Here is a 12796-nt window from a genome sequence, read left to right as displayed (position 1 = left end):
TGACCCCATCCCTTACACCTTAACCCACCCTTAAACCTACCCATACCAACAAACCTGTCCCTAACCTTACCCGTATCCCACCTCAATAGCAGCAAAAGTGTTTTGCAATACAATATGAACACAATAAGTACATTGTACTTAATTTTTGATGTATGTACATAGTAGTTAAGGCCACTTAATATAAAGTGGGGCCACTGTTTATTCACCTGGAATCTTTATTGCTTTACAATATTGCTTGATCTGATCTATGCAGTAGCCTACATTTCAAGTCTTATGAATCCAATATAGCTTTATGTGATAAAACTGTTAAAGTTTTCACCCAAATATGAACACTTGATCAAAATTTACTTAAGCTCAGACCATCCGAGGTGTGAGTTGTGAGATGTGATCTGGAGAACTTTATCACCACATTGCTTGCTCATCAGTGGATCCTCTGCAGTGAATGGGTGCCATCAAAATGAGAGTTCAAACAGTTGATAAATCATCACAATAATCCACAAGTAACCCACATGACTCCAGTCCATCAATTAACATAGTGAATCAAAAAGCTGTGTGCTTATAGTAAACAAATTCATCATTAAGATGTTTTAACTTCAAACCATTGCTTCTGGATAAAAGATGAGTCCATGTATGTCCATAATATTATTTGGCAGTCATATCACCCTATAGCCCATAGACTGGTTGCCCACTGAAGCTAAGCAGGGTTCAGTACCTGGATGGAAGACCTCCTGGCAAAACTAGGTTGCTGCTGGAAGAGGTGTTAGTGGGGCCAGCAGGGGGTGCCCACCCTGTGGCCTGTGTGGGTCCTAATGCCCAGTATAGTGATGGGGACACTATACTGTCAAAAAGCACCATTCATCTGATGACACGTTAAACCAATGTCCTGACTCTCTGTGGTCATTAAAAATCCCAGGACGTCCTTTGAATAAGAGTAGGGGTGTAACCCTGGCATCCTGGCCAAATTCGCTCATTGGCCTCTGTCCATCATCATGGCCTCCCAATCTTCCCCATATACTGATTGGCTTCTTCACTCCTTCTCCTCTCCACCGTGGGCGTTCTGGCGCAATATGGCTGCCGTTGCATCATCCAGGTGGATGCTGCACAGTGGTGGTGGTTGAGGAGATTTTCCCCTTCCATGTAAAGTGCTTTGAGTACTCAGAAAAGTGCCATATAAATGTATCAAATTATTAATGAATTATTATTACTTTCAGGCAGGGCCGTTTCTAGGCATAGGCGAGCTAGGCGGTCGCCTAGGGCGCCACCAGCTGAAGGGGCGCCAATGAGCGCACATACTGGCACTTTTAGCAGGGTTGTGATAAAGAGTGGCACGGTCACCCTGAAATATGACTGCCGCCCCCACTGGATCCCCCAACATTATTGGGCTAGAGTACTGTCAATCTGACGATGCCTGTATGCCACTAGATCAGAGTGCTGTCAATTGCTGCCTGATTGTTGCATGCAAAGTTTGCATTTGGAGCGATCATATATATATAATTGGGGGGGATTTCGGGCAATAGGGATTTCGCCTAGGGCATCAAATTGGCTAGAAACGGCCCTGCTTTCAGGAGTCAGGAGAGAATCAGGAGAAATATGAAAAGAACTGTTTACAAGTAAAAACAGTCCAAACAGTTCTAATGTGTCAGTAGATTTGGACAACAGGGGATAGTTTTTTTTTTTCTCTGGAGGAAGCGCTATTATAGATTATGGACTGGTATTTTGGCCAGAAGAGACGGTTTAAAGATAAAACACCTTAATGATGGACTTATATCTTACAAATGCACAGCTTTCCACTCCAAAAGATGTTAATTGATGGACTGTCACATATACTTGTGAGCTATTGTGATGTTTTTATCAGATGTTTGATGTTGTAATGTTTGAACTCTCATTCTGACTGCACCCATTCACTGCAGATTACGCAGTGGTGAGCAGGTTTGTAATGCTAAATTTCTCCAAATCTGTTCTCAATCATCTGAAACAAACATCTACATCTTAAATGGCCTAAGGGTGAGTAATTTTCCCAGCAAATTTTCATTTTTTAGTTAGGCTAACTGTTTCCTAATTATTAATAATGGATCAGTGGGTCAGTGAATTGAACCCAAGAGATCTGATTTGTAAATAAATTATTCATATTGTATAGTGCTGTTTCAGTACTGTAAATAGTTCCTAACTGTAATAGCCCTGTACATTTTAAAAATACAATTGAAAAATTGTTGTGTGCCCTCAGAATCATTCCAACCTTTCTAGCCAGATGTCGAGATTTTCAGTGAATAATGGCGGTGAATCAATTGTTTCAGAATGTTTTTTTTGGTCATTTGTTAGTCATTCAATCCTCATTCTCTTTCATGATAAAGAGTCAGCAGGATATTCTTCAAAAATTTATCTAATAATCAAATTATGGTATGCATCTTTGAGTGTGTAAACTGGTTTCACAAACACAGAAACAGGAGTGACAGTAAATCCACTTAAATTGGACATATTTAAAAGATATTAAAAAGTGCAAGTCATCAGCTGTTATTTCAACAGAACCACTCAGTTCAAAAGTAAAGTATTATGTGAGTTGGGTAACGTTTAATTTTGTCCTTAAATTCTTTATGTAGCTTCGAGTCATTAAGTGCTCTTAATTCATACTTTGTCCATACGATCTAAAGTAAAATGTCACAGATTTTTTATTTTAATCAAATGATTCATCTGAGCTGGAGAACTCTGGTAGCTTCCAGAATCGGTCGATGGCGGACCGGTCTATTGCTGGAGAATCTTTGCAGGAGAAACCAACTTTTCCCATTTCTCTCTCTTCCGTTTTACGTTGACTTTTTCCGACACACTAAATATACAGAAAAATTTCACTAGCAGGGTGAATGTGTGTGTCAGTAGTTCATAAATAGCTCGTGTATCTGGGCGGACACCCCTCCGTTGTGCGTAAATGGAATATGACCGGTCGCATATATGATCCTCGTGCTCCTTCAGTCTGGTTTGTGTTTTCTCGGGCGGCGCCTTTCTGAGCTCTAAGGAGTGACACTCAAGACCGTCTGCAATCATGGAGTGGAAACCTATGGAAATAAACCCCGAGGTTTAACGCTTTATCGTGATTTAGCCTCGCTAGCTGATTTGTGTATCGTACATGCTTTCGCTTTCTCTAGACTGATCATGACCGACATATTTGTGCTCTTGTATTGGTTTCAGATGCTGAATAAGGTACGTTCGCTGAGTCATAAGATGAGGTGATGGTGAGACTGTCTGCTGGACAGGTCTGTGGCGTCTGGGACTGAACCGTCATGGACCCCAATCTGAAATGAAAGGGCGTGTGCTTACACACAGCATCACCTGCTATGCACAAAAACACGCAGCATTTTTATATGCATGCTAAACGCAACAATTTGTAATTTTGCATAATACCACAATTAATATATTAGCCGTTTATAATATAGCCGAAGGTCATTTCAATTTTTGAGTAGGCTATAGCCTATCAGACATTGATTTTGTTTCATTTGAATAGATATCGGGTCTCGAATAATATGATTTTCGTAAACCCCTTTTCTGTGTAGGTGTTAAGTAAGTTGGGTGTGGGCTCGAGTTGGCGTTTTGTGGATGTTTTGGGTCTGGAAGATGAGTCTTTGTCAGGGGTGCCCTCACCCTGCTGTGCCATGATGCTGCTCTTCCCTTTAACGCAACAGGTACGTAAAGACGCACGCACGCAAGCAGACACGCACACAAAGCATTACAGTAAACGCGGGCGTGGTCATCTCTCACGTGAGCAATCGATACGTGAAAAACTTGTAGATGCTCTAAGTGTAGTTTATTATAGCTAAGAAATTAAAATTAAAATTTCTTATTAGCCATTGTTGGCTTTTGGTAATTATTAATATTTCAGTTGGAATTTAGAGCATCTCTACAATAGCTTTCTTACTCGCATAATGTACCATATTAATTGTATAACTTTAACCCACATCTCTCTTTATTTTAGCATGAGGATTTTCGTTCCAAACAGTCTGTTGATGACTCTAAAAGTGTATATTTTCTGAAACAAACTGTGGTCAACTCTTGTGGAACTGTGGGTTTGGTACATGCTGTGGCCAACAACCAGGACAGTATTGATTTTGGTCAGTGAAAACATGTGCCATAAACTTTCACTCATACACAAGATGTTTACTGATGTTGAATAGAGCTGATGGCTTTGTCAATTTAAAAAAGAATGGATTTTAATTTAATTTATTTATCTTTGCATAATTAGACTAAATAAATTCAAAAACTGTTGGGAAATAATAAGAATAACAAAGTGCAGTAAACAGTAAAACTGTTTGCACTACAAAACAGTGTGTTCATAATTAAGATAATGCATTAAATTAATATGGTAAGAGACACCAGTTTGCAATGTCATATATTTAGCTGTTTTGTACAGCTAAAAAAAGCTGGACGCAAATGGTGCCGGAAGCCATACACATTAAACTTCGTAATTGTCGTGCTCGCTCTTATGAGAAAAATAAGGTGGATAAATTTAGATTGGTAAGAGAGGCAGATTCATGATTCGACACTTGTTGTTTTTTTTGTTTTTTTTGCCTCGTGTCTATAGACAGTGACTCCTCACTGAAGAAGTTTCTCAAAGCCACCTCAGGGATGTCTGCCGCAGAAAGAGCCAAAGAACTTGAACAAAATAAGGTATTGTAAGTGTTCATTAAAAGCCACACTAAACATGTGATTTGCCACATAATCTTTGCCAAAAACAAAGATTAACTTCAGAAATGTTACAAAGTTCATGTGACTCAAAGGCCTACTTAATTTTTTGTGCAGTATTCAACAGAGAGATGGTACCAATAGGTGGTACTGTTGTACTGTTTTTATTTTCCATGTTTATTTTTTGTTGTTTAAAATAAATGCATTCAAACTTGATTTGTGCTTTTAAAATTAAGTTACCATTTTTTTCAGGCCATCCAGGAAACTCATGATGCAGTTGCTGATGAAGGACAGTGTCGGGTAAGACAATAATGTCATACACACACAAACACTAGAAGTAATGACGAAGTTAATTCGTTTTTTTTTTTCTTCCTCCATCTCTTATTCTAACAGCCAGAGGCAGACAAAGTCAACTTCCATTTCATTACATTTGTCAATGTAAATGGTCAGCTTTATGAGCTGGGTAAGTGGATGACATAAATTGGGGTGTAGTGTCTGTTTCTGTGCCAATGACTTGCATTTAAATATAAACTCCTTAAATGTCTATTATAATAAAAAGTGAGTGTTTTGTTGTCTCAGATGGCAGAATGGATGGACCTGTGAATCATGGACCTACAAAACCAGAAAGCTTTGTCATGGTAAGCACACATTTTCCTACAGTAGATATGGGTGTTTGTAGTTAATGGCAACTGTAGCATGTTCTCTTGTAAACTGTCATTATAGTCAGAACAGTAGATTTAGAGCATCTTAAAGCAATGAGTCATCTTCCCATGACTGAATAACTGACTTCATCTCTCTGTAGGATGCGGCAAGGGTGTGCCGTGAGTTTATGGAGCGAGAGAAAGGGGAGGTGCGTTTCTCTGCTGTGGCTCTCTCCAAAGCCTGAGAGGAGCCAGACAACTTAGCTTGAACCATGAGCAGTTTCGGAAAACCCTTCATGCACTTACTATACAGAGCACAGAATCCAAACCTATACCATCCCTTGATACATGCTACACAAACTGCCTGTCTGTCTGACTGTGAATTACTGTAATTTCTAATTTATTTTATTTTGTCTCCTTATCAATCTACAACTACTATGCTCTTTGTAAACATCAGTATTTATTTTTAGCTTTTGTTGATGTACCTTATTTAGTTCTAGTTCTAATATTTTTGGGCACTTTTTTGATGGGGGCAACAATTAGCAGAAATTTAATGTGCACTCATAAGCTTGGAGGCGTATGTTGAAAATAAACAAAACCGAGAAGGGTAATTTGCTTTTTGTGCAGTATTGTTTTTGATGTAACAATGCTGGAACTGTGACATCCACTGACTGACAGTTTAACTTCTCATTTAGACGTTACACTAGGTGGTTGCTGAATACAGTTTATTTAGACTTAATTCACCCATGCGTGCCACCTCATCCATAAACTGAGAGCTGTGACTCTAGCTAACCGAAGGGGATCTTGGCCTGGCTTTTCATTGATTGCAAGAACTCTGAGATTTAAAAGGTACCCAGAGATGTTTTTTCTTACTTGACAGGTAAGATTGAATTGATTATTGAATTGATTTATATAACACGCTGTAGTTGTAGAATTAATTCATTATAATGTTTGACCATGGCCGTAACCATATTTTTAACACTGAGTAGGGAAATAGTTTTGAACAATTTGCTAATGTTTTAAAATATGCACACATTCACTCTTATGTGTATGCCTAATATGTCAAAAAATTCAGTATTACATGTAACAAAAATCACAATAAACGAAGAGTTTACATGAATCAAATTATACAAAAACGTCAATATAATGGCCAATGGGTGTCATTCACTAATAATTGTAATTATTTGTATTTACACAAACTTTCGGACTTTTCATTTTCTAATTCACAACACGTGCATACACGCATTAATTTGCTTCAAAATGTGCTTTTTTTTTTGACTGCATACATTGTTTAGAGATATTTAGGAAAAATGTTAACACATTTGTTTCTCTGAAAAACAATGCTACAACTAGTTCCCTTTCGAATTTGGTCTCTACATTGTGTCATTAAAGCTTTTGGGGAAACTCTTTTCTTGAAAATACTACTCAAGCCTCATTGAATCACGACAGTGTACACTGTCACTGGCCAATGGCAGTGCAAATTATGGGTGGGGTTCCCAACCATATAAGGCAGCGATTAATGCAGGCTGGGCAAATTTTGGTCCTGGAGGGTTACTGTCCTGCAGAGTTTAGCTACGACCCTAATCAAACACACCTGCCTGCTTTCTAGTGATCCTGAAGACAGACGCCCTGTCCAAATACCCACAGTTGCGATCTTGGCCACTTGAGAGCGCGTGCACGTGTCAGGAAGTGCGCAAGACTGTCCCAGGGCTTAACGCCAAAGCGCAGGGATCTCGCGAGAGGTCACGGAAACCATTCAGATTCAAGTTAAATAGTAAGAATAATTAGATACTACACATTATTTGGAAGAAATACAAAGTGTTGCACGTTTTATTGGTGTAAAGGTGAGTATATTTATTTTGTAGGCTACAACAATTGTAACTGCTTTTTATCACTTAATTAGAAGCACCACATATTAAATTGTGTCATCTGCTATAGAGACTACTAAACAATCATTTAGAAGTTCATTTTAAAATGCAAAGAATTGAAAATAAAATTAAAGCTTTTTAAACACTTTTACACTTTAAACACTTGCCGTTTTACAACACTAAGTGTGCCCCATCAGGTAATGAAAAGTTCTACACACACTTGTGTTCTGCATGGCACTTGAACATTTGGGCCAAAGACAGGAAATATGTCATACAAGTAGTCAAATGGTCAAGTGCAAAGAACCCAAGTGAGAGGGGGAAACGCGATTTCTACCGACGGTAACGCGATAGCGATTTACAGAGGGGAACACGGAATGCGATCTGTACGGCAGGGGAACACACCCCCCTCGGACCGCGATCGAGATTTCTACCGAGGGGGAAATCGCTGAATAAAGTCGTTATTTTTCCCAGACAGCAACATAGTGTTGGCCCAGATCCGGCCCACATCTGGCCCATGTGAAATCCATGCGGGCTGGATCTGGGCCGAAACTGTCTGCTGTCTGGGTTGTTTTCTTTGCGCACAAAAAGTATTCTCGTAGCTTCATAAAATTACAGTTGGACCACTGATGTCACATGGACCATTTGTGCCTTGATCGTGGTAGGACCCTTGCTGTCTATCAGAGAGCTCTCAGATTTCATCAAAAATATCTTAATTTGTTTTCCAAAGATGAACGAAGGTTTATGGGTTTGGATCGACATGAGGGTGAGTAATTATTGACAGAATTTTCATTTTTAGGTGAACTATCCCTTTAATATGTTTTTAAAGGGGTCATATGTCTACGCCTGAAACCACGCCTTCTTTCTTTGCGTGCACATTTGGGCGGTGTTATGCAAATCTTCCCACATAGTGAGGTAGAAATGTGTGGGCGTGTTAGAACGAGCCGTTTTAGGTAGGTGTGGCTGACTCTTAACTTTTATAAAGAATATCTCTTTGGATTTGAGACTTTAGTCTTTGCAACTTTACAGATCTTCTTTATGCACCAAGAGCTTGTAACACTCCAAAGAGAAAGGAAAAATTGAAATCGCATCATATGACCCCTTTAAAGAATTTGCCACTGATGATTCAAATTATTCACTGATATAATTCAAACGATTACACCGAATACACAAAATAATGTTCTTTTTAGCAACATCATTTGACCCCTTTAAGATGCTGAAAAAAGCACAAATGTCAGGGCATTTCAAAACTTCTCCAGGGCCCCAAAACCGCCACAGACCCCAGAGAGTTAAAGGGAGCAAGGAGACTAAAACCCCCTCACCCTTGTACTCTGCCCACTTGGGACTTGGCACTTGTGTTGGATGCTCTCACGGGACCCCTGTTCGAGCCACTGTAGTCTGCCAGCTTGCATGCACTCTCTCTCAAGACTGTGCTCCTGTTCGCATTAGCATCGGTTAAGCAAGTTGGGGACCTGCAGGCGTTGTCAATTGACAACTCGTGCATTGATTTTGGGCCGGGTGATTGCAGAGTCACTTTAAAGCCTAGGAAGGGTTATGTACCTAAAGTGCTTTTGACGTTTAAAGCACAAGTCATAACACTATCAGCTTTACACCCTGAGACATATATGTCGAGCGCTCTAGACAGTTCAGGCTCTCAGGACAACTATTTGTATGCTTTGGCGGACACACGAAAGACCTGCCTGTGTCTAAGCAAAGACTCACACTGGATTGTCGATGCTATTGCCTTGGCTCATGGCTCTAGAAATGTGGAATGTCCTATTAGGGTACAAGCACACTCCACTAGGGGAATGGCTTCCTCCTGGGCCTAGGCAAATAGCATATCTGTTGGTAGCAGGTTGGTCATCACCCAACACTTTTTGTGTGGTTTGATAACTTAGATGTATCATCACTTGCTTCACATGTATTATCCGTGCGAGCAGCACAACCATCCACCCAATTATTACCTGAGCCATTCGCCTGGTTTCCACTAGGTTGTATACAGCCCTGTGCTGATGCTCTGCCCCTCAATGCCATCCCTGTCAGCTCATAACGTTTATTATGATACAACCGGACGACGATGTGGCCGACATAACAGCACGAGCCACATACTAGGCCTACTCTACCGCCCCCTGGGCTTGCGTGGGTTCAACAAGGTCCTGTAGGTTGGATGACATGCTTACCAAGAGCGCCAGTATTCTTGCTGCCCTCCTATACGACACGATTCATATGTATTGTGTAACTTCACATGCTTAGTTTGGCCGAAACCCCTCACTGTAACATTTTATTTGTTCCCCAAAAGCGTTAATGACACAATGTAGAGAGACTGAAATCGAAAGGGAACGTATCCAGTTACTCACGTAACCTCAGTTCCCTGAGATGAGGGAACGAGATATTGAACATAATGTAACTGGAGATGTTATTCTGCTTTGAGATGTGTGTTCCGAGTTGGATTGTCTGTTTTTGTTTTGGTCTGTGTGATTCAGCTCACTGCCAGTTTGGGTTGCCAGCTGGTGAAAAATGCAGTGTATTGCAGCCACTGAAGCCAGCAAAAGAATTGGGTCAGAGATAGCAGATTCTACCCAACCTAAAAAAAAAGCCTCGGCATCCATCTGAAAAGCTCTATGACCAGAGGAATATTAAACATGAGTAAAACAACTCATCACACTTACACTGTAAGGCTTATTGGCTAACCTTGTCAGTTGCGCTTGTTCCTTGTTGTATATGGCAACCTGCGTGAGTGTTGAGTAAGCGTTGGGTGGGAGAAACTGTCAATATTACATAGGCTACTGCACCTTCTAATATCTTCTAACCTTTCAATATTACATACTGTAGGTTCTAATATTAGTGAATGTGGAGTATTCTAAATGAGTGGCCACATGCCCAAGGTTAGTTATTTGCATAACCATGCCCAAATTATCTCCATATAAGGGTTTTCCCGGAACCTTTCCTTAACAGCCTTTCCTCTAGACGAACATACTCCAACACCATATGCCAGTCTCTACAGACGGGCTATCGCCCGATTCTTGAGCAATGCCAAGTGTGCAGTCCTCAAAAGCAGTTCAAACACATAAACACCTTTTCTACAGACCATATATGTATATGAGAGTGCATGCATGTGACAGGAAGTACGCAAGACTGTCCCAGGTCTTAAAAACGCCAAAGCGCAGTGACTTTAAAGCACACTAAATCCAGGAGAGCAGTATTACACAAGTGCTGTTTGTCCTGAACATCATGAGTTTAAATGTGAGTTTATACAACAGATCAGTAAATAAGAAGTTGATATTGTGCTATATTTTAAATACAATATTATATGTTTTTGCTCAATTTTGCAGAGAACATATTACCTTTAAAGCCATAGCAGAATTGTTGTGCATCTCCGAGCAACACAGCAGTGTTTAGTTTCTGAATGATCAATTAAGTTAAATAGGTACGGTTATTGTAAATAATAATAATAATAATAAATTATTAAATTAATTTAAATTAATTTGTCCCCAAATTCTGTTTTCGTTTTTAATTTTTCAGTTTTCTGTTTAATGATTTAATAAAATTTTAATAATAAAAAGCATGCATTTAAAAATGAATTTAAATGAATTTAATAATTCATTATTATTATTATTATTATTATTATTATTATTATTTACAATAACCGTACCTATTTAACTTTCTTTTATAACTTTCTGTAATTTGCAGATTTGTAATTTTATTTTAGTACACGATTAGTACATCAACAACTCACACTTTGTCATTACTCTCACAGACACAATCACATGACCGAAATGAATAGAGGAGGCAAAGGGGCGCAGGACAGAAAAAGACAAAGTGAAAAAGAACAATGCATTAAAATAAAATAAACAAACAAAATTTTTAGCCTAACCTATCCATTTTTTTCACTGTAAGTCATGAAGTCAATCAACATTAACGTTGTTGCTTGAGAGGGCAAAGTGCACCATCAGTTAATTTCCGATTCTCCATGGCTCGAAAAACAAAATAGTTGCAGTATGTGTGTGAATGGGCGTTTGGTTTACATTCGAGAGAAACTGAGGAGATTGTTAACATAGATGCAAACTTTACCTTTCACTGAAAATCGCCATTTTGAATTCAAAATATTGTGCATCATGTAGAGCCGATACATTACTACTTAAATACATCAGTGCAGAAAAATGCTGAACTTTTGTCTTTAATGTTTTTAGTGGTTTTTAAATCTTATAGTATATATTTTATAATGCCTACACATAAATCCAAAAGCAAAACACGTTAAAAGGACTATATTAAGGAGTGGAAACGGCAAATGAGCCAATAAGTGATCATATGCTGCCATCTACTGGTTATAGTGGGAATATCATGTCATTTTCCAACAGGTGTCAGAAATCTTCACTTAAAGGGATAGTTCACCTAAAAATGAAAATTCTGTCTTTAATTACTCACCCTCATGTCGTTCCAAACCCGTAAGACCTCACAAATTAAGATATTTTTGATGAATTCTGAGAGCTCTCTGACTCTCACATAGACAGCAATGTAATTACCACGATCAAGGTCCAGAAACGTAGTAAGGACATCGTTAAAATAATCCATGTGACATCAGGGGTTCAACCGTAATTTTACGAAGCTACGAGATTACTTTTTGTGCGCAAAGAAAATAAAAATGACTTCATTCAACAATTTGTCTCCTCCGCGTCACCCTGGCGCCATTTTGGAGAGTATCCACTGAACGCAAACAACATATGCTGTTCTGTGTCAGCTGCGCCACATGGATCTGAAGATGAATGGAGGTCTTACGGGTTTGGAACGACATGAGGGTGAGTAATTAATGACAGAATTTTCATTTTTGGGTGAACTATCCCTTTAAGCATGGCTGTTACACCAAATACACAAAATAATGATCTTTAAAAAAGCATCATATGACCCCTTTAAAGTGAATTTTACATAGGCGTATAACGTTTCCATTTTATATAAAATATACAACAATATGAATAATTTTGAGACAAATAAATTAAAAATACTATAAATAAGAATATACAGGGGTGCCAAGACTGATCTTGCATACCCCTCAGCAAATGTGCAGTTGTGCCTCTGCTCTGCATCCCCTCTTATAAAGATTTTTGCTGAAAGTCATATGTGACTGTGATAATTCTTGCTAGGAGTTGCAGGCCTCCCCCTTGTGTAACCTGTGGTGTTATTTTGAGCTCCAAATTAGGATTTTGTTATTTATTTATGACAAAAAATTAAGCCTCACACAGCAGATTTAGTAAGATGAGAAGTCATACTTTAGAATGCTATTAAAAGGATGCTAACATGGGTGCTGCTTGTGCACCTAGTGAGAAACTGGCCTTTCTACGGAGACACTGCTGTTTCAGTGTAAATTGTGCATTGTGGAATGAATTGAGAAGCCAAAGTTTGCTAATCCACATGCCTTCACTTGCTTAAGCATTCATTTTGAGTCTGCAGAGAACTGTGTGTAAAATATCTATGTAACCTGTTAAAGAAGGTTCATAGTATGCGCTTTTAGTAATATTAACATGTGATGTACTGCATGTTGTCGCTAATTAAGCTCATAAAGTGCCATTTATTTGGAGGGCTTAAAAGCTGCCTTTCAATCTTCTGTTGATGGAGATATTTAGTGGA

At 38.9% G+C, this 12796-nt stretch overlaps 1 protein-coding gene across 1 annotated transcript; it reads left to right on the top strand.

Annotated features, from left to right (window-relative positions):
- Nucleotides 1-2933: 2933 nt before the first annotated feature.
- On the top strand, nt 2934-5920 carry LOC107709457 (ubiquitin carboxyl-terminal hydrolase isozyme L1-like). Its single transcript, XM_016513943.1, has 9 exons — nt 2934-3067; nt 3181-3192; nt 3543-3671; nt 3962-4097; nt 4568-4653; nt 4921-4968; nt 5062-5131; nt 5248-5306; nt 5471-5920. The coding sequence occupies exons 1-9, from the start codon at nt 3035-3037 to the stop codon at nt 5552-5554; spliced, it is 657 nt and encodes a 218-aa protein (XP_016369429.1). The 5' UTR covers nt 2934-3034; the 3' UTR covers nt 5555-5920.
- Nucleotides 5921-12796: the final 6876 nt, after the last annotated feature.

Source organism: Sinocyclocheilus rhinocerous, unplaced genomic scaffold (genome assembly GCF_001515625.1).
Source record: "Sinocyclocheilus rhinocerous isolate Xijiao unplaced genomic scaffold, SAMN03320098_v1.1 scaffold1648, whole genome shotgun sequence".
Taxonomy (NCBI): Eukaryota; Metazoa; Chordata; class Actinopteri; order Cypriniformes; family Cyprinidae; genus Sinocyclocheilus; species Sinocyclocheilus rhinocerous.
This window is presented reverse-complemented; position numbering and strand designations above follow the sequence as displayed.

What these genes read in the sequence shown, in the direction of transcription:
- LOC107709457 (XM_016513943.1), top strand. Translation starts at nt 3,035, where the DNA reads ATGGAGTGGAAACCTATGGAAATAAACCCCGAG. An exon ending in CCAGGACAGTATTGATTTTG is followed by an intron (nt 4,098 to 4,567) that starts GTCAGTGAAAAC and finishes TCGTGTCTATAG; the next exon opens with ACAGTGACTCCTCACTGAAG. An exon ending in AAGAACTTGAACAAAATAAG is followed by an intron (nt 4,654 to 4,920) that starts GTATTGTAAGTG and finishes CATTTTTTTCAG; the next exon opens with GCCATCCAGGAAACTCATGA.